The 22373-nt window shown below is 39.0% G+C and overlaps 3 protein-coding genes across 5 annotated transcripts; 1 reads left to right on the top strand and 2 right to left on the bottom strand.

The window, feature by feature from the left end:
• Positions 1-1549: 1549 nt before the first annotated feature.
• Positions 1550-4817, bottom strand: cwc15 (CWC15 spliceosome associated protein homolog). Its single transcript, XM_034683523.1, has 7 exons — positions 4707-4817; positions 3832-3973; positions 2672-2784; positions 2450-2550; positions 2249-2359; positions 1970-2118; positions 1550-1867 (listed from the first exon to the last, which is right to left on the bottom strand). Exons 2-7 carry the CDS (start codon positions 3960-3962, stop codon positions 1738-1740), a joined length of 735 nt encoding a protein of 244 aa, XP_034539414.1. The 5' UTR covers positions 3963-3973; positions 4707-4817; the 3' UTR covers positions 1550-1737.
• A 2838-nt stretch (positions 4818-7655) lies between these two features.
• si:dkey-125i10.3 (zinc finger protein 185) lies at positions 7656-22360 on the top strand. Of its 2 annotated transcripts, XM_034684426.1 has the most exons (9): positions 7656-7721; positions 8385-8417; positions 8522-8633; positions 9083-9163; positions 18712-18786; positions 18912-20165; positions 20257-20313; positions 21852-21954; positions 22066-22360. In XM_034684426.1, exons 2-9 carry the CDS (start codon positions 8408-8410, stop codon positions 22168-22170), a joined length of 1797 nt encoding a protein of 598 aa, XP_034540317.1. In that variant the 5' UTR covers positions 7656-7721; positions 8385-8407; the 3' UTR covers positions 22171-22360. The 2 variants fall into 2 exon arrangements, with proteins under 2 accessions (XP_034540317.1, XP_034540318.1); XM_034684427.1 differs by lacking the exons at positions 7656-7721; positions 8385-8417; positions 8522-8633; positions 9083-9163 and adding an exon at positions 18535-18631.
• Positions 11770-17133, bottom strand: LOC117813290. 2 transcript variants are annotated; one of them, XM_034684429.1, is made up of 2 exons: positions 16827-17133; positions 11770-14189 (listed from the first exon to the last, which is right to left on the bottom strand). In XM_034684429.1, exon 2 carries the CDS (start codon positions 14182-14184, stop codon positions 12886-12888), a length of 1299 nt encoding a protein of 432 aa, XP_034540320.1. In that variant the 5' UTR covers positions 14185-14189; positions 16827-17133; the 3' UTR covers positions 11770-12885. The 2 variants fall into 2 exon arrangements, with proteins under 2 accessions (XP_034540320.1, XP_034540319.1); XM_034684428.1 differs by having other exon boundaries at positions 11770-14213.
• Positions 22361-22373: the final 13 nt, after the last annotated feature.

Consider the following 22373-nt stretch of genomic DNA (forward strand, 5'->3'; position numbering starts at 1 on the left):
ATACAAGTGAAAGTTGTTCTGTCAAATTATTAATTAAGTTAAAGTGCTGAAGTACTTGCTTTTTAAAATACTTAATTATTCAAAGTACTTTTTAAATTATCTCAAAACTTTTTATTTTCACAAAGCATGATGACAGTCAAGAATACATAGAAGTACATTCTGTTACATTCTGTTTATTTAGAAACCATTACTTAAAATCTTTAAAAACTATACCATGGAATAAAAACAGAAACTAAGTTACTACAAGCACAGACAACTTAGTTTGAAATGTTCATCTGGAATGAAACAAATGTTATATAGCTCAACACGCTTTCTCAAGTTGGATAGCGAATTTTTGTATGTTTGGACAGAGTGGGAAACAGGGTGAACATTTCAAACGATACATATCATTCTTCATTTCAAAAACCTCTAACACGGGGTGAAGATATGGCCATGGGTGCTAGGGTGGAGAATTATAGCCATCATTACCACCTCTACATGAACTGCCTGATCTGAGGGAAATTTGCTCTGTTTGCTCCACGTTCAACCGTGGGGCCACATGATATACAGGTACGACTAAACCACTGAGACAAACAGAACTTCACAAACACATTTTACTGTCTTAGGGATCAGATTTCAGAAAAGAGAAGGGAATTCATGAGCTGACTTCAAAGCAAAATTAGTGAGTAACTAGAGTATTGATAGAAATGTAGTGGAGTAAAAAGTACAATAATTGTCTTTAAATGTAGTGGAGTAAAAGTAATAAGTTCCCCCAAAAAATTACACTCAAGTAAAGTACAGATACTATAAAAATGTAATTACGTACTGTACTTAAGTAAATTTACTTTGTTACTGTCCACCACTGGTAAAGCGTACATTTTGCATTACTCAAAGCTATTAGTGCTTCCTTCTTATTTGTTAATTCAGGTAAAAGTGTAAATGAAAGCCACCATATTTCCTATGTAAAAAGTGGTATCCTTAATAATTTGAGTGACAGGCATAAACAAGACAACTACTGTTAATATGTCAACACAAGTGCAAGCATGTGTTGGTATCTATCAGTTTCTTATTGATATGTTTTCATTTTTAAAGTCTGTATTTATATGCACATACAGACCCACTATGTAAAAACGTACCTTTAATCCTTGATTTTGCTCAATAAGAATTATAATATAAAAGTAAATTCAGAAGAGATGTCAGAAGTCATTAAAAAAAAAGCTGTGAATAGGTTGCTATAATAATAATAATCTGTTTATTTCTATAGCACCTTTCAAGACAGAGGTCACAAAGTGCTTTTTTTTTCTTTTTTTCACAGAATTGGTGTTATACGAGACCTTTAGGATGATTTGGTAAGAAGTCTGGCTGCAGCATTTTGATTGTAAATTATTTACAGGTTTTACTGAGACAAGTGAAGAGTGACATTGCAATAATCAATAATATAACACATTGGCCACCATCTTTCTCAAAGAAAATCCTGCAAGTCATGTTTATTACAAGTTTTTGTTTATTGAGATTAAAAAAAACAAAACTACAGATAGACACAAATGTTGAATCACATTTAACAATGCCATTGGAGTTTGAATAAGCTTTACTGAAAGTATGTAAGCCATCAGCTCATTTATATACAACGTCTTCTTCTGGTCAAACACCAATGCATTTGAATTCAGAATGTATTTGAATGCCATCTACTTTTGTTGGAAAAGAGGACAACAGGAAGGAAACAAATTAAAGAAATAAGACCAAGACACAGAAAGTTCTTTATTTGACATATTTCTCCATAAATTTCTTGTGAAACTCAGAGCGCAGTGTGTCATTCACAAAGCGTTTCTCCTTCCGTGCATCATCCACTCCTTTGGCGCAATTCTTGAACACAACATCATCATCCCACCTGGAAAGATATTTACAAGTTAATTTTGGAAGTCAATTTTAAAGTGACATTGAGTGTAGTAAATATTCATAGAGTAAATATGTAGGTGTTTTGGTGAGATACCTTCTCTTGACCCTGAATGTATTCTGAGTTTGGCTTATCTGCTGCTGCTGTTGCTGCTGCTGCTGCTGCCCCGCCAAATTAATCAACGGATTGCCACTCAAGATATTCTCCATGCGAATCCTCTCCTCCTCTGCCTTCTGCTCCCGCTCCTATGACAGAAAAAAAAGCAACTTTATGTAACACAAAGATGTTACTTTAACAACCCTAACCCCATGTCAGAATTTTCTGAAGGTTCAGAGAGTGTATGTACAAACACTTAAGTCTAAAACAAAACTTTACTTTGCGCTCTTGCTCTTCAGCCCGCTCCTTCTTGATCTTCTCCAGCTCTGCCAGGAGGGCTGCAGTGTCATCATCGTCACTGTCCTCCTCAGAGTCCTCGTCCTCATCGTCCTGTAAACAGCCCAGCATAATTGGTGAGGGAAATTAATGAGCACTAATCATCCCTGAGTGTCCACTAAGCTGTGCAGAGTGAGCACCTACATCAGTTAGAGGGTCGTCAGCATCAAGGTTGGCTGCTGGGATCTGATCCAGTCTGGGCCTCTTTGAAGATGATGATGAAGATGACGATGATGTGGTGTGCTCTGAAAATTAAGGGTTAATATGTTGCTGAAATATGTGGTGTCATGTGTAAAACTTTATCATGAATATTTTGCACATTCAATTTCTACTAAATATTTAGATAACATCTGATGAGATATAGACCTCTTGGTCCCCTTTCTCTGGTCTTGTCACGTACAGCAACACGCTCTCTCTCCTCGAGCTCCCTGCGGAAGTCACGAGCGCGCACCTCCTCAGGGGCATCCTGGGTTGGTTGTCTGAAAACAGGGAGTAAATAAACATAATTGAAATATGCTTATAACTGCTTTGGCTGGACTGAGGCAGCAAGAACAGTGAGTGAGTCAGTAAGTATGTAGCAATAAATACTAGGGATGCACCAAAAATTCGGTCACCGAAAATTTTTGGCCGAAGATGTCTCAAAAGTGCATTTTCGGTTTTCAGCTGAAATACTTTTATCACGAAACACGGCTGAAGCAGAATGTTGTGATGACGCAAGCAAAAACTGCGTCCAGTATGCGCTTGTCTGGATAAGGGCCAACATGTCTGCATCTGTTATTCCTTTAATTGCAGCACTAAAGCGTCTTCTAAACAAAGAGGTTGAGACGGACTACGGAGTGAAAACAATGAAAAGTACACTCTTAGAGTCTGTCAGCACACGTTTCACTGAAATCTATTCGGATCCTCTGCACTTCATCGTGACTGTACTTGATCCGCGTTATAAAGATCATTACTTGGATGCGGGAATAATAATAATTTCTCAGCTCGCACGAGAAATGATCTAGGCCAAGATGGATGCGGAGAACCCACTTGGAGACAGAGAAGCGCACAGCGTAGGAGAAGGAGAACAGAGCGCAGAAAAAAGGACTCGTCTCTCTGAACCAGATGAGGGGCATGCACCCTCATTGTCTGGGATGTTCAGTGAGATCCTTGATTTTAGTGAGGTTAGTACACAGTCAGAGACATAAATGCGATGGTAGGGGAGACTGGGGACAGCTGTAACATTTTTGAAGTTTCTGTCTATAACTTTGAGCTCCTTTAACCCAGTGTGTTCAAACTGCTGTACAAACTAGCTTCAAGTGTCTGCTAATAAATGGCATAGAAAATGCCTGTGCAACACAAACAGAAAACGCATGACTTAATCTCAAATCCAAGGAGTGAAATGTTACAACTGTCCCCGGTCTCCCTTTCAGTGTTTCGGTTTTCGGCCTTGGTTTCCTTATTTTCATTTTGGTGCATCCCTAATAAATACACCAACAGACTGATTAAATCCAAGTTTTGACTGCATTCATGTTAGATTTACTCACCTGTACTTGATCTTAGTGTGACCTGGAAGATCTCGGCTGGAATACTGCTTGGACAGGGCACTTAAATCCCCCTCTCCTTTACCCCTCCCTCCTCTTGCTGGCTCAAAAGTCGGCCTCGCAGCTGTAGTCATCTTTGATGGCTCTGTTGTGGAAATGCATAAAGGGATAATACATTACATAAAAATAAGGTATATTGAGAGAAAAACAAAGAAGCCTGCTCTCCCGACACAATCATAAAGTATACACGCCTATAATGATGCAAACTTCCTCTCTTATTGAGAAAATAGAAGCTTTTATATGCTCATATGTGTATGGCTGTAACCCCCAAATGTGATTGTGATTGGCTCTGTTTCCAGGTACTTCAGAAACAACGAGGACAATTTGTCAGCATGATGGGGATGAAATCTAACCTTGTGGAATATGAACATACAAGAGTTTATTGTTGCAGTTTAAAAGAAACAATGAATTATGCTACTTACAACAATTGAGGTAAGAATTGAGATTACTCTGCTATATTATAAATAATAAATGACACAAGTACAGGCTAAACATAATAACCAATAAGCCTTTTGTCAAAGAGGATAAAAAGGTTTACAGTAGCCATCATACATGACATATATACCCTTAATTCTTAGGACAATGAGCTGTTTTCTAGTTGTTGATCAAGTACACAACCCAAGCTAACCAGCTAGCTTCTACGGTGGAAAATATGCTAGCATGCTATTTTGGTCAACCAACGCTGTTCAGAAGCAAAACTTCGCTTTTCCGGTCCACACAATATAAACAAAATTCCCCTGAACTCAGTATTTGTTTATTTAAATACCAATCTCAACTACGTAAGTTGTAAAAATGAAGTATAGAGCAACAACACTTACAAAGCTACCACCACACGGATAACGAGAGGACCTGGTAAACCGTACAGTGACGTCACGTCCGGCAGAAGTCTGCGCATGACAAAGGTGCGTTCAAAACCCACTGTAAATAAGAGTTCTCATCAGCCTGTTGAAGGAGTTCACGTAATTCAGATAATTATGTGTATTTGGCTCTCAAAAATGCTTTGTCTTGATCATTATCACAGCGCAATCAAATACAATGAAATGCTCATAGTTTACAAGTATCTTACCTTTGATACAGAAATCAAACAGTGCCCCCATGAGTATGTAATGTACAGTGTCATGGTGAGGGGTAGGCTGCAGATAGAGGTTGCATTGTGTTCTAGATTAGGGGTGTCAAACTCATGTCAGTTCAGGGGCCTAATTCAGCCCACTTTGATCTGAAGTAAAATCATAACATTATAACCAATAGAGAAGGACAACTCAAAATTTTATTTTAGTGCAAAAAAGTACATTCTGAAAATGTTCACATTACATGAAATATCTTTCTACAAAAACAGTTGTTGTATTTTTCGTCATGATGAGTCTCATAGTGGGGCTAAATATGACATTCATTAAGTACTGAAATCTGCTGCAGACACACAAAGCACACAGGTTTCCCAGTCACCTGACACAGAGTGAAATGTTTACAGCAAAAGAACAGATAGATTATAATAATGAAGAAGGTAAAGTTGACTATTACTACAAACTACTCTGTTCCATGGGTGAACTCCACCCACATTGAGGGGACTCTCAGCAGGGTAGTGATGTATCATGCGCTGAACAACTGAGGGAGCAGTTTGGGGTTCAGTGTCTTGCCCAAGGACACTTCGGCATTTGACTGCAGGAGCTGAGATCGAATAGAGACAAGCTGTCAGCCATTAGAACAGTTAAGGACAAGTGGGTAGAGCAACTTCCACTACTCTATAACCCAGGCCCTAATGTCACAGTGGATGAAAGGCTAGAGGCATTCAGAGGTACCTTCCATTTTAGGCAATATGTACCTTCCAAGCCAGCTAAATACAACATCAAAATCTGGGCAGAATGTGACAGAAGAGGTGTCTCCTGTTAATTTATCAACATCACTTCATAAAAAAAAATAAAAAATAAAAATGAAATAAACAAAAATCGATGTCATGTAAAACTATTGTATTTATATTTAGGTCTTTCAAATGTACATTAAAAAAAGCTTTAACATGATTTTTTTTAATGAAAAACGAGTGAGTTATCCTCATTGAACCGTGATCTGTGAGGATTAAAGGACACCATTGCACTAAATATTGATTTAAATGGTTAGTAATGGAGTTAATAATGAGATTAAAAAAATGTTTATTGGGATTTTTTCTAGTTCTGACACTTCTGGATAATTAAACATTCCCCGGGTCAACTTGACCCATGAACATTATTGCTGTCCCTAAAAAACGAACATAACAGGAGGGTTAATATTCATACTCAAAGTGTTATTTCAGAGAGGTGAGATACACATGATAAACAAAACATATTACAAAATATAAACATTTTCTTAAAAAAATATATTCATTCTGCTGCTTAGTCCCAACACTAAAGTAATAATCTCAATTTGACAGAAATACCTTTTGTTTGACAAATAAGTTTAACAAAGCAGACATTGTGATAAAACAAACACACAGTTGAGTTCAAAATGTTCTTTTCTGTTTCACTGCAAAAATTACGTTGTGTAATTTGTACCTGTTCGACCACGTCAGCCTTGTTTATACAGAGTATGTGATACATGACTTTGACAAGCTCTGTTCTGATTCCATGCTGTTGAAACATGAGGAATTTTTACTGAACATGTTGGCAGAGATCCAAACAGGGAATCCAACAGAGGAGGTTTTGCTGGATTCCAAGCAACTTTAACATGTTATCTATCTAAAGTCTTTTGTTTCTTGGTCAACTTCAAATGCTACCACAGAAGACAAAACACCTGAAAAACGGAGACAGAATGTAACAAAGAATGTACAGTGTGACTGTTATCACTGTGAGCCAGTGTGTCTACTTTATAATGTGATTACATTTATTATAGAAACCCCTGCATGTGTGATTAATGTTGTAAAGCAATTGGCATATCTGAGGGATACATTTATATGAATAATTCAGAAACATTTCATTACTTAAATTGCATTGGAATATGCGTGTGGGAAAGTAGTCCAGGATGAGGACCTGTTGCTTTATTGACATAAACAATGACAACAATATGCTGATAGCTCTAGCTCATAGTGTGAGATATATCTGTATCTAAGATTGTTAGTATCCTGATGAAGAATAGTCAAGGAAATGGGCTTTGGTGCTTATGGAACTAAAAATAACACCAAAAAATTCACTGGTATGTGTCCCAGATACTCTCAACAATCTGCACAGGAGATACTTCACTTTGGGTTTTTTTTGTAGAACTACTTAAAACAAACTGTGGTTTAATTTGTTGGTGCACCTGTCCCAGATATGCTGGAGAGCAAGCATGTTTCACATGGATGCGTATCATTGAATTCAAAGTTTCTGATAAGGTGGAAGATTAACTTCCATGTAGTTCAACTTTAGTTTGATATTTATTCTTATCATGCTGTATGGAATGCAGGGTTTAACTTCTGGACACATTTGCAGCATTATAAGTGTAAGGTAAAAGGCTAAAATGAGTGGAAATACAAACATGCGGTAAAAGCCTTGAAGGGCTGGTTTGAAGGTTTTCACATGTTACTTTAAGCAGGAAAAACATCCCCAATGTTGCAAACAAGAGTGAAAAAATGTTAAAAAACTGTGAAAGGTAACATATCACACATGGGTATCTGTCTGCCCACTCTGTGATTATCATGAAAAGCAGCCCACTCGATCGACCTGAACTGCAGCATCCAGGTGTGGCACTTTCAGTCGAGCAGTGGGAGGATTCTGAAATGAAAGGGGGTGGGGGCTCAAGTTGAAGTGTCTTTACTTGCCTGTCTGAGTGACATAGAGCCCCAGAGGAGGCTTGACGGCACTCTGAACTGACAGCCGACCAACGCACAGGTGAGATCACAACATCATGCAGGGATGGACTTCAAACTATTTCTGATTTCATGCTCACTGAATCTGCAGTAGGACTCATTACAATGTCAGGATTGCTTTCATTTTCTATGCATAATGAATTTGACCTGGATAATTGGTGCTAAATCTCCTCTGAGGGTCACCATATGAGATTAAAAGTGCAGGTCAAAATGTTAACACGAGCTCAAAGAGGATACAGACGACATGCGCAGAATAACAGGACACTGTGAACCCTGGCTTTGTGCGAAAAGCAGTGGATGGTGACTGTAGAATCTATCCGTAGATACATCCTTGGACTAATATGCCAGGATTTTAGTTACTTTATACATAAAATGTACTTAGCACTCAAAAGAGCATTGCAAATATTACCTAAATGTATAATGGAATATGCTGTAGTTGTCAAGAGTCATCAGTTTACAAGCAATAAATACTTAACGTCACTTTTTAAGTCTGGGGGAGTTGATTCCCTGTAGAATGCAGTACAACAGGTTGTGTATGAGATGCTGAAAAATTAGTAAACAGGTCTGAAGTCAGTGCATTGGACCAATGTGAGACAGTTACAGTTCCACTGAGTATCGCTTAAAAGTATGGATTACATGTGAAGAAATTTGGAGAACATTTTTAATCTTGAAATCATTTCATCAGGTGGATCCACTGAGAACAGCACCATGACACAAAGTGAGTCACACTCTGCTCCAAGTTTTATTCTCTAACCCAATAAATATTTTGTGGAGGTTTTATAGGTGCTCAGCCAGTACTGACAGACAATCTGTTGTTTGTAGATGTTGATAGAAACAAGGTGTTTCAAACCACCAGAGTGCGGACTTCACTGAAGAACGATCTCAGCTGGATCCACAAGTCGAGACAGCCAAGGGAAGAGCAGGAGAACACCAGGTACCCTCAGTTATTAAAAATGAAGACGTTTTCATTCGAATAAATAAGTCAATTAATATCACATACAAATGTAATTCTGTTGTTGGTTTTGTTTCCTACATTTTTATGTTATGCTGAGATACAGTTGTGCTCATAAGTTTACATACCCTAGCAGAACTTATGATTTCTTGGGTAGTTTCTGTTGTCATTATTATATAAAAAGAGTAAACACAGTTGTTTGATAATAAATGGCTTCACCCAACCACTAACCAAGTAAAGTTTTTCTCTCATCACTCATATTCTCTGAATGGTGGCAAAAAAAAAAAAACACACACAAATTCTGCGAGGGTATGTAAACTTATGAGCACCACTGTAGATGCTGCTTTACTTCACTTTTTACACTTGTGCACAATACTTTTTATTTACATGAATGATTCTGTAAATTCACCACCACTAACTCTGTCCCACAGGATGGAAGAGGCTGTGGTGGAGACCAAACCGAGAGTAGTCAGGCCGAAGTCATATGTCCTCTCCGCGGTGAAGAAATTTGAGTGAGTGCTACTGATTGAATATTTAGAGATGTGAATAATGTCTGTTTTAAAAGGAATGACATGTTAGGTAATATTATGTAAGTTAATATTGGTGCAAAGCAGATTCATTGGCTCAGTAGAAATGGGGCTGAGTTGTTTTTGATGCCGCATTTTATTGTCAAAAATGCCCACACTCTTATTAGAGAAGATGTCACACCATTGTGATATAAAGAACAGCAGACTCTGCTTTATACAGTTTTTACTGGATGCCATTATGTCCGAAAAAGAGCTTTTGTGTTGTGACTTGGTTTTAGATTTTATCCATCCCTTAAGATGAAGTGCCAAAGATTTGCCAGCAGATGTCGCAATTTTGAGTGTACCAAATGTTTAGAAGCCCCTCAGGATTTTCCCCACAAATGCTTCATGTCGATTCAATGTTTCAGTATTTGTTTCAAGCAGCACTAGTAAATGATGCAATATTTGAAAAAGATGTAGTTTGACACATCATGAGAATGCATCTGAATCAGATTCTAAATGATCTTTCTCTTTTTTTTAAAAATCTACTAAATAATCTAGCGGATTTATGGGTTAGAAATACATCTCTTTTGACCAGCTGATATTTAAGAACTAGACTCAGGCTGTGATGACGCCACTGATTCAAAAAGATGTTAAAACCCACTGTGAACCAAAAAACCCCTGAAGTGGCTGCTCTTAGAATCCGGCAGAAAATCTCCTCAGACTTTGTTGTGTCAGAACAAAAACACAAAAACACAAAAAGGCTGCAGGCACACAAATCACCATATGTGAAATTAACATACATAAACATGAAGTTAGCCCTAGGCTGCTTTGTTGCCTCCATAAAGACTTACAGTGTGATGCAGGCTGACCGGGGCTTGTTTTTCTGCTTTCTGCAAATACATGCACCTATGGGAGGTGTTCCCCTGAAGGCTCGCAGGAACATACAGAAGCTTGAACACCTGCATGTTTGCTCTGCAACACTTCAGGACCACTTCAGCTTTCTTATAAACATTTTGAATTATATTCTAAGTATTAAATTAAAACATGTTTGAGCAACAAACAAATATGTTACTAGTCATTGACTCTGAGTTATAATGTGTCAAATGCACCTTTGATTTTTTTAATGGTTTTCTGTGCAAACATGACAACATGCACAGAGTACAAACTTACAAGTATTAACACATGCTGTAGTGCATAGGTCACTAACTGGACCGAGAAGCCGTCCCATACGGACCCGGACCTACAGCCAAAACAGAAGTTCTGATTTAAAATCTGACGGGCGCTTCTATTTTAACCGGCGCAGCTTTTTTACCCACTCAGATCTGAAGTGAGTCCTGAATGATTGGGACCCCTGACTGCCACCAGTTTGGGAGTTTAGTCAAACACCTCAGAGACTGTTTATTGATTTAAGTGTGTCAACAGTTATTATGACTCTTTCTTTTTTTTAAACCTCTGATTTAAAGTGAACTCCTCAGTTTTAAAGAGGTCTCATGAAAAATAACTTCAAATTTTACTGGAATGTAAGCTTCTTTCAGGGTGTAGAGGCAGGGGTGGGTTTCTCACTTTTCACTGGGAGTGTTTGTGTGTGTGTGTGTGTGTGTGTGTGTCACTGGGGCTGACTGATTGCCTAATGAATATCACCTGCAACTGCCTGTGAATCTTTTTGCGTGGTGCAGGGAGAGAGGAGGCAGGGTGCTGATATTTCTGTTGACCGCTAAAGCTTTTTACCATCATATAGTTCAGTTCTGCAAGTGCATCTACATAAAATGTATGTTTGAAAGTATGTTTTATCGAGAAGGCCAAATAAACACCCTCGAATTGCAGTACAACTTCATGTTTCCTCTCTTGGAGTCAGCGCGTCAGACAGATCCCTGTATTCCCCTCTCTGTGACTAATTTAGTTTTTGATAGTCACGCAACACAGGGATTTGAATTCATTTTTTTGCTATTTATAGGCTATATCAATCATTTTGTGTTTCCTTTTTCATAATTTAATTTCCAGCACAAATGGTCAACATATTCACCAGAATGCAGGAATTAAGTTTTAGATCCTCAAAATTCCCCTGGGGGAGGACCCCCAGACCCCCCTCTGCCTCAACATATTTAAATTAATCCTACATTTTGGGGTATAAGGTTTGAAAGGGAGTGCTGTTCGATTTTCCTCGCCCCTGCCCCTCGAAGCAGCCAGAGTGCACCACTGATCATTTATTGTGTTCAATCCTGTGTGATCATAATAAGTGCATGTGATTAAATGCAAGTGTGATAAGGTCCATGTCATAAAAAAATCTAACTCCTGACACTCAAAGTTGGCAACCCTGGTTTAAATATTTGTTTTGAAAAGTTTTTGAATCATACTGAATTCATTTAAGTTGACAGTCAGGTATTCATTACATGCAGATAGAGTATATCCCACTAAATAGTTAGACATTATGATCTTTCGGACCTTTGCTTCAAGAAATTTTTCCTAACTGGACCTCTTGCAATTTTAGTTGAATACCCCTGCTGCAGTGTTTCCACCGTGTGTTTTGTCCCAGCTGTATCTATTGCATCGATATTACATCACAGATTCCAGCCCTCTTCAGTAAATTATTAAGCTTACGGACACATTTGTGCAGCAACAACAGTTATTAAATACCTTTATTCAGGCTTTTTGTCCCTGAGACAATCCCTATAAGATCCATTCTTCCATGAGAATAGTTAAGGTGACATAAATAAACACATTCATGTAAAAACACACCCATCCCCAAATCATAAAAAGACTGTATTTTTCCCCAGTGGCATCTTTTTATACAGAACAGAACACTCGTCTTTGACTACTTTATGGCTCCAATATATCAGAGTATTTTAGAAAAGGAATAATACATTCCCAACTGAGTGGTTACACAGACATGGTATCATTTCTCCTCTATCAGTATCAGAAAAGCCCTGTTCACCACTCTGTTCTGTGCATGTGTTTCACAGCTTGACTGGACAACACAGAGAAAAGATCACTTCATTACAAGTTTCAAGAGTCTCTGTAGATCTCTGTGCAAATGTTCTCCTTGGATACTTGCCTTTGAAAAACAGTAGTCTGATATTGTGCTGTAAAATGTTATTCGAGCTGAATGAGTCCAGAAAGCTGGAGAACATCATGCAGCATGTAGACTCATTCGCCGCTTTCTATCATGGATCCATCAAAATAGACAACAAACGCACAACATTTATTTGTTCATACCGCTTGATGTGAGTTAGCTTAGCTAGCTGGCTGGGCATTGTTCACACACAAACAGACAGAGCTGTTAAATAAGTTAGTGTGTTGTACAGTAGTAGTTCTAAGGCGCTCAGGCTTCTGATGCCTGAAAATCAAGCATCTTGTACTTCCAACTCCTCCTTGCAGGCTTTATATGGATGTGATTTGTGAACAGTTGGATGAAAGAGTGTTTCTTTTGTCTGTATCAGTTCCATTATATTTACTTTATGAGGGCCCGAAGAGGTTAAGGCAAATGCATTTTTCCACAGATTTCTGTATCAGAAATCGAAATTTGTGTTTCAACCTTGTTCTTATAATCATCAGCACAGACTGCTATTTCCACATAGGCCTGACTCCTCTACAAGGAGCACAATACTCAAGCAGGAAACCCATTCAGTATGTCAGATAACTGAATTAATTTGTGCATATTAAAGTTAAAATACATCAGTCAGTCTCTCTTCCTGACAGTTGACTGATGAGTTATAGGCGGTGAGGAGTTAAGAGGAAGGTCCAGCCGCTGTAATGTCTTCTAAACTGTGCAGCCCCTGTGCTGATGTGGACAAGGAGCCTCCAGCTGCTGACTCTATGCCGTGTGACTGCATTAAATGACCATCATTTATGGCGAAATGACTCAGCGGATAAATGCCACATTTCCTAAAGCCCTCCTTCACAGTCCTGACACCATCTTCCTCCTCCACCACCTGATACGTCGCTTTAAATACACCTGAGAACTCTTTCTTGCTGACTGCAAAGTGTGAGTCTGTGGCACATCCGTCGCCTATGAGCGCTGCGAAACGCTGCCTCAGGAGGACAAAGAGGCCTGCTTCCAGTGGCTGCAGGATGTGGGAGCAATGAGGAGGAAGGCAGAGAAGGATGACATCTTCTTTACGAGCTGCTTCCACCACCTCCAGGTTCACGGGGGACTTGTGACCGTCGAAAATAAGCAGCAGCGGGCGCTCCTTTGGTGCGCGGGGGAGGAAGTGTTTAAGAAACCATTTCTTGAAAAGCTCAGAGTTGATACACCCCGAGTCTGACCATCCATAGAGGGCATCAGGAGGTCCTTGTGTTTTGTAACAAACTCCTCCTGGGTAGGCTTTTGAGTAGATAATAAATGGGGGAATATCCTCTCCAGCTGCATTAAAGCAAGCCAGGACAGAGATGTGGTCTCTCAGGCCTAATGTTGGTTTGAAGCCCTGACTGGCAGCTTTGGGAAGAATCACCCTCTTCCTGCCGAGCTGGAAACCTGTCTCATTGCAGTTGAAGATCTGTTGAGGTTTGTCTCTGAGCTCACGTGCGTCCATCACAGTGCTCAGTAAGTGACAAAACTCATCTACTGCTTCTTTCCTTACACACACCGTCCTCCCTCGGACCACATTGTCCGCTGGCTGAATTGTTAAATTCTTTTCTTGACGTTTTCGAAAATTCAGCCACCAGGTCTGGCCTAGTTTAGAGAACGCCACCCTGCGGTGCTGCCGCTTATAAATGGACGAGGCAAAAGACACCAGCTGCTGCTTTGTCAGTGGGAATCCATGCTTGGACATATATAAAGAGAACTCCACCAGCAGTTCTTCATCTGCTGATGTTATAAGCTGAGCTGGCCCGCTACGACACCCTGGTGTCACCCGTCCACTGACTCTGTCCCCCAGAGAAGATTTAGGAACACCGAACTGCTTGGCCGCCTGTCTCACCGTGCACCTCCCCGACTTCACCTCAATCAGAGCTCGCTCCATCGCCTCCTCTGTCCATTTCTTCTTTGTCTTCCTCCCGATTTTGTCAAGATGATTCCTCGATGGCATTATGTCTGGGATGATAGAAGAACAGGGGCCTGAATAATGCAAACATAAATGATAATTACAACAAAGCAACCTCATAAACCCAATATAACCAAAACATTTTTCAGTCACTTAATTAACATAAAACTTCTTAAGAAAGACTAAACACATTCAGGGCTTTTCATCTTCTTTGGTCTACACTTTCACCTTGACAAGTATTAACAGCAGACAGCGCTCAGCTCCTCCAGGCCTTTTTCCTGGTTGCTGAGGGAATTACATCATTTCCTTATTTATAAGTGCAATTCTCCAAAAATTAGCAACAGAGTCTCCAGCACATACTACCACACAGGAGACTCTCTGTCATAACACAACTCATAATTATTATTGCATAAAAATAAAGAGCTAAAAGATCCTCAGAACAATGAACCTCTCACTAGCTGGAGCAATTTGGGATTTGTGACCTGTTTCCAGTTAGAAGACACAAACAAGCTGATGTTTGGCATGGTGACACAAGCTGACATCTTATTTCACATCAGTTAACACTTATTATATCTGTAAAACTATGGAAGCATATATGTACCAAAATTAAAATTGAAGTCTGACATCACATTCCTGCGCCCCGCACATTACGGTTTCATTTTCGAGTTGGTTTGAATTTTGTTACAGATTTAGCCGGGCAGATTTGAAAACGAAAAAGCAATGTGCTTTCCGTTTTCATTTCAGTTGTATTACAAAATGTGCAAGCTTGAAAATGAAAGTTCAAATGAAAAAGGGAGGATTGCCTTTACATTTTATTTTTGAGTAAAATGAATGCATATTCATCCTGAAAATTGAAAAGCATTTCTTTGAATGCATTTTAATTTTCGAATTTTCTTTTTAATTTGATTTATGGTAGTAATTTAGCGGGGCTTTTTTTGAAAATTAAAAAGCACATGTCATTTCCTTTTTCATTTTAATTGTGGAAATTAATCAGCATTGTTGAAGATGAAAATTAAAATGAAAATAGGATTATTGAATATTAATTTTATTTATGAGTCAAATAATGCACACATATTTAGAAAATTAAAAATCATTGCTGTTAATGCAATTAATTTTCAAAATTGCTTCTTCATTTTAATTTTGGTACATATATGCTTCCATGTAAACAGGAACATAAATGCACTTTCAACACCCAGACCACAAGATCGTACACATGCCGAATAATCAAACTCCAGTTTAATGAATATGGAGTGGATTAAGACTGTTTTTACCTGTTTAACCCCAAACTGATGATTTCACAATAAAATGGCTTTTAATCACGAACAACAAACAACTTTGTATAAGTTTTAACCTATACTTCACATTTCTAACCAAACCAGGGCTGCTTTAATGCAGCAACCAGTAAAGACATATTTTACAGAGGCAGCTAAACTGGGGCACTGATTTATGCAGGGGTGGCATAGGGTATGTGTCTGCACACACCGGAATAAATAGCATTAACTTACCTAATCTGTCTCCATTGATCAATTCTATACATCTATGCATCATATTTTATTTATTTATTTATTTTTTACTTTGAAAATTTACACAACAGAGTGGCAGAGTGGTTTGCCCAAAGCCCCAATTTAAAGTACCCAACTTAAAAACCTGCACACAAACTCATACACACTGGCTGTTTTTGAAACCACCTACTATACTAGCAGTACGTACTGATTTGGCCAAAATTCAGGATGTAGTATGTGAACAAGAGCAAAATCTGCAGTATGCCAGAACTCCCCGGATGTCTACTGATTCGGGAAAATTTCACAGTATGCATCGGACCAGTCTGCCTCTCGTACTGTTTCCCACAATGCACAGCGCTTGTTCCGCTTTTTCTTTTCTTTTCTTTTTTTGGATGGGGGGAACTCAGTTTTTAGGTGTTGTGAAAATTATTAAATTCCATATAAACTACTTCCTATCTTTTTAAATCATAAGTGGATGCTATAGAAGCAGTTTATCCATCAGCTCGGCTGTTGTTTACTTCCGCTTTCCGAAACCGGAAATTCAGTGACGTCTGGCTCAGCGTACTGCAACACAGATTGAACAGAACAGTCATACTACATACTAAATTCAAACGCAGTATATAGTAGGCTGTACATACTGAATACTACATAGGTAGGTAGTATGTAGCAGGCCGTTTCGAAAACCGCCACTGTTTAATATTTTATTCATGATTCAAAATCCACAGGAAACTACTAGCTGCCAGTCGAAATACAGTCCAAATAGTTGGTTTGACATAAATCCCACCTCTGACAAGAACAATGGCCACACATAGATTATGTTGGGGTTGCACTTGTATCAAGGAGGGGGCAATGCCACCCCTGTTCAAGCCTCTGGATTACACCCCTGCTTGCAAGTAATACACCCCTGGCTGTTTTCTCAGATATGACTGCAGTTCCAAATCTCAAACATGATCTGAACAATCTTCATGCTCTTAAAATAGCTGCCTGACAAATTTAGGTGGCATGCTCATAGTTTTATCGCTGACAGATAGCAGACATCACGAACCAGCAAGTGTGACTTTTCTGAACTCAAGTGTGAGGATTGTTGCTCTCTTATGAACCAGAGAAACACTGTCTACTTTCAGAGCCCGTCTCAGTCAAAGTTCTCCTGTAGAGTAGAGAAACATGTTGTACCAGGTCTCTTACCGGGGCGGTTGTGAGAAGTCCTCGTACTGAAATGAAGTGGGGAACAGAAGAAGACTCCTGCACCTCACGTTAGTGTTTGTATACAGGGTGATGTGAATGAAGCCCGGCGGGGTTTATTGAGAATAAATCAGCTTTCTATCATAAATAAAGTGAAGCTTTTATCCTCCTATCACCGCTCAATTAATGTCGGTTAAAGAAAGTTAAAATGGCAAGGTTATGTTTTACTAGAACTGAACTACTACTTAGCATGGTGGTGCTAACATTGCCATTCAACAAGCCAGGAGACACCGGAAGTAGCCCGGATGTTGTTTGATGGTATCGTCAAAATAAAAGTCATGAGGTTCCTTTTTCAAAATAAATGTCAAACTCTTAACACAATTGTGGAACAATTAATTAAGCCTGCAGCTACAAGGTAGAGACGAATGTTTTTTTAATAGAAAAGAAAGCAAGTAATCTAAAACTATGATGTACGGAAGAGGATTAGGGCCACTAAAAAAATAAATAAGGTCCAATACTTTTTTTTATGTTTTTGTTCCGAGAAAAAAGTCAGAATTGTCTGATTTTTTTTCTCAGAACTCTGACTTTAATCTCAGAACTCTGACTTTAATCTCAGAATTCTGACTTTAATCTCAGAATTCAGAATTTTTCCAAGAATTCTAACTTTAATCCACTGGGGGAAAAAAATCAAGGTTCAATATATTTTATTATTAGTCTGAGAAAAAAGTTAGAATTCAGACTTTTTTCTCAGAACAAAAACATTAAAAATATATATTGGACCTTCATTTTTTATTTTTCAGTGGCTCTAATCCTCTTCTGTAATAATGCTTACATTTCACGAACAAACACTATTTTAACTTGTCTAACAGAAAACTTGATATGAAGAAAAAAAACAAAAAAAAAAACAGTAGCGCCACCTGATCTACTCTGTTTTGAAAATTAGGCTCACCTGCTCTACTCTTAAGTGGACCATGGCCTTACAATCCATCCAAACATACAGCATTTTTGAGATGGTTTGCTAAAGCAGACATGATTGACCATTTTCCAATATATATATATATGTATATATATATATATATATATATATATATATATATATATATATATATATATATATTTGTTGCTCTGATTCATTTTCTGGATTGGTGATGGATGTGAGTCACAAACTAGGACCAAATTGACTCATGCATAACTGGCCTTTTTTTTTTTTTTTTTTAGAAAACAGCTCCTCATGCTTATTTCAGTGTCGCATGCTCAGTGATATTTACATTGTTAAAATGCATTTGTTGACATTTAAGGCTCTGTTTCTCAGCATCATTTCATCAATCCACAACGCTTGCCCTATTTTTACCACTCATTATATAGTCTTGTGACCTATATGCTTGATTTGTTGTGCTCATCCTCCAATATAAAGGACATACTTCAACATTTTGTGTGTGTGTAGGCTGCAGATGAGCCTTATGAAAAGATTACACTCCCTCATACACAATGTGGTGGAGCATTTGGCTTTGATGGGAATTTTAAGCCTGAGTAGTGTAAAGCTGATGAAATCTTTAAATGTAGGTGTCAAAAATTAATTAGTAAGATTGTACTTTCCCCTGTTTTGTAGTCTTCTCTGAGGTGATGCATGCCAAGGTTCTTTTCAAGGTTGGCATCTTATTCTTACCTTACAGATCAGTAAATGATCCGCTGAGTCCTCCTCAAAGACAGAGTTTGTTCCATCTAAAAGTCTGTTTATGTACTGAATTTTAATTCCACATGAACAGATCAACTTACCACCACTCCTCCAGAAATCCACTTGTTTCAAGGTTGATCATCTAAACCAAATATTTAATTTTTGCCATATGTGTGTATTTTGCATGTTCTTACTCTCCGTTCTTCATTCCAGTGTATCAGCTAACCAGGCAAAGAGTGAAGAAGTTATTCCCGGGGAGTCAGCGGTGGAAACCAAAGATGATACAAAGTGAGTTTTCAAGAGCACCTGTCTGTTGACTGAAACTAAAAGTGAATATGAAAATGATGAGTGCACGGATTACTCTTCAGTGCTATTTTGTATAGATTTAAATAAGATACTATCCTGTCTTTCAGGCCTCAAGCAGCCACTGAGCCACTTGTGCAGAATGGTGAGCCGCAACCAGAAATATCAGTCACCGATATCAAAACAGAAATCAAGGATGCTAATGCAGAAGCAGCAGTTGAACAGATTAACGGAGAACACATTGAGGCAGCTGCTGTGGTCGCTGCAGAAGTTCTTGTAGAAGAAAGTATCCCAGATGGTGAAGCACAAACAGTTGCTTCTGCAGAAGATCCTGCTGTGCAACAAATTGTGGACACAGTTGCAGAAATCAAGGAAGCACTTGCAGATCAAACAGCTGATGAAGCTAAGATCTCAGCAGATGTTCATGTGGAAGATCCGGTTTCAGAAACTCCTGCCGTAGAAGAGGTCAAAGACACGGCTGAAGTCCCTGTTGCATCTCCAGCTAATTCAACACCTCAAGGTGAACGTTCAACTGAACCTAAGACAGTAGATACAATGAATGTGGAGGCAGCAGCAGTAGAGCCAACCGATCAGTCTGCAGAGGAGAGCAGTCCTGCAGAGCATGCAGCCGAAGAAATTATTAAAGCTGTAACTGAAGTCGCAGTGGAGCCATCATCTGACAAGGGTGATGTGACTGATGCAAAGCCAGGAGAGGAGGCTGCTGTCCAAGAAAGTGTTGAAACAGTGGCTGAGTTATCGGCAGAATCTGCATCTGAATCGCCCACTCAAGTTGCTGCTGAAGCTGCCACAGAGGTGAGCTCTGAGAAAGGTACTGAAGAGGCTGCAAAGGAAACTGTTGAAGCTGTAGCTGAGGTTGCTGTGGAGTCAGTACATGAAATTCCTGTTGTGACTGAAACTGCAGAAGAAAAAGTCGCCCCCCAAGGCCATGTAGACCCTGTGCCTGATATAGTTGCAGATACTGTGTCTGTTTCGCCCGCTCCAGCAGCTCCTGAGACTGAAGTAAAATCCGTTGAGTGTGAAGTTCAGTCTGCAGCCTCAGTAGAGCCGGTTTCAGAGACCACCGTTGAGGAGGTTGTTGAAAGCGTGGTCCAGCCTGTTGTCGAGCAAAGTGTTGAGCTGGCACCTGAGAGTGCAGCTGAACCTGTGGTTGATGCAGTTGAACCCGTAACAGCTCCAGATGCTGAAGTCACTCAGGATAAGACCACCTACAAACTGATTGAATTAACGGATGCATTAGACGAGGAGATACCCACAGCTGAAACTGTTCCCGAACCGCTGCCTGATCTAAAAGAAACTGACACAGAGGAGACAAAACTGATCCAAGAGTCTGAGGAGACTAAAATGTGAGTATGCCCTTGTAAAATAACCAAAACACATTAACTTTACAATGCTCATATGTTTTCACTGAGTGCTTGTTGTGAATTTTATTTGTAGCCCTGAAGTGATACAGAAGCTTGTGGAGGAGCCACGATACATACTGAAAGAAACCAGGTAATATCTAATTTTAAAGAAAACACTATTAGAACTCATAACTTTAAAGAGGGGGTAATATACTCATGTATTCAGGTTTTATATTGGCCTTCTGAAAGCTTTTTAGTCAATTTACATGATTTTAAGCAAAACAATGATTTACTCATCTCAGGCTGGTGTCTTTGAATCCCCTAATTTCTTGTCTGAAAAGCAAAATTTTAGCTACTGTCCCTTTAAGCCTCCCCAAGCTTTCCGGAATCTAGCATTCAGGTATCCTCCTTCCCTGCTGCCATTTAACAAAGTTTTGTTTCTCTTCTTAAAATGACAAATGTGTCCGTTAAAGGAGATTCACCAACTGGTGATGTCACAATTTGAACAAATAATGATCTTTCCGAATTCTTATGCTTTAACTTTTTGAAGAAGCTGTTCAGAACAGCCTGCAGTCTCATCCGAGGGATTTTGCTAACTCCAACACACATTTCCCTCACAGTTTGAAACTTTGCCTGTGTTTAACATTCTAACTTAAAGCTGCTGTTGGTAGTCGTGATATAAACATCCGTTTGGTGAGAGATTTCAAATGTTAACACTACCCCTCCCCACCAGATTTCCTCTCACTCAACTCCCACTCCCCCCTCTGCTCTCGAACCCCACCCAAGTAGTGGCTTCCCAGCCAATCAGGGCGTCATAGTAGGGGACACCACTCGACCGATCAGGACAGAGGGTCAGGGGGTAGCTCTGATTGGTCCGTGATAATGTGAAAGAGGGGAATAATAACATTGCTTGATACAAAGGCATTGGAAAACACAGATTTCGCCATTATCTCAAATTACTTCACTTGCAGATGAGTACAGACGGGTATTATGACCTTTTCTCCAACCCAGCAGAAAAAAAATACATTTTTTTACACCATTCCTACCAACAGCAGCTTTAATTTTTGTTGTACAATTTGAAAAAAGCCTCATACAACCTATGTAAATCAGGGCTATAAGCAGCACTGAAAAAGTCTCCTGGCACCCTGGGGTGTGGATAAGTTTTGACCCTGTGAGAGGATTTAATACAAAATTATAGATTATGTTTCAATAATGTAATGTGCAATAACAGATGCAATGCAAAAAATATCCAATCTACCTGCGCTGCCCTGTATCTATGCATAGTAAATACTGGAACAAGATTAGCAAAAAGAAGTATGCTTTGTTTTGAAGTATTCTTTTAAAAGATCTGCGTTCCATTAATTTGCTTCCGCAACAAATTCACACATTGGCAAGAGCCACATCTAAAACACAATGGGTGATAGTGCTCATGGGAGCACTATTACACTACTCGTCACATTCACCCATTAGTTCACAATAAATATTAAGTTAATCCAAAGGAGTCACCAGAATAAATAACATGAAAACTCTTCACAGTGCCTTTAAATGCAATAAATATCTATTCAATTTATTTTATTCAAACATAATGGATATTATGCAAAGTAAGGTCTGTAAGTTAAAAGTGTGTTTTTTTTTATTTAGTTCATACGTATAGGCGATGTTCTTTTTAACACTGTCTCTCTCCTGCAGTACTGGCATACCGTTTTGTTCATTCTGTGACACACTAATCGATGGAAACGTGAAGATCACATTCAGTGAACCTCTGGTGAGGTGCCACCCTGACTGTCTTAAGGTTTGTTCTTCTCCTTTTAAGAAGCACTTCTCACATCTGTGGCTGTGTACTGAATCTGACAGACTCATGTCATTGCATAATGTTGATATTGAGTGCTTCTTTTTCCTGTAGTGTGGTGTGTGTGCGAAGGCCCTGGGAGATTTGCTGACCCCCATGTTTTTGCATAACCAAGTGATCCAATGTGATGGCTGCTTTGCAAAAGCTATCAAGACCTAAAGCCTAACTGGGACAAATATGTCATCAGAGAGGACCCAAAGCGTTCTGTGATTAATGTGTTGTTTGGACTGAGAAACTCACCACTGCTGCCTTAACTGTGTTAACTGTGTTTCAACTCTGAGAGTTTTTTTTTAAGGACATGCTGCATTGTAAGGGGGAGGGATTCTGTCATTAAATGCTTATTTTGAAACCCTTTGACATAA

The sequence above is a fragment of the Notolabrus celidotus genome, chromosome 5 (assembly GCF_009762535.1).
Source record: "Notolabrus celidotus isolate fNotCel1 chromosome 5, fNotCel1.pri, whole genome shotgun sequence".
NCBI classification, from domain to species: Eukaryota; Metazoa; Chordata; class Actinopteri; order Labriformes; family Labridae; genus Notolabrus; species Notolabrus celidotus.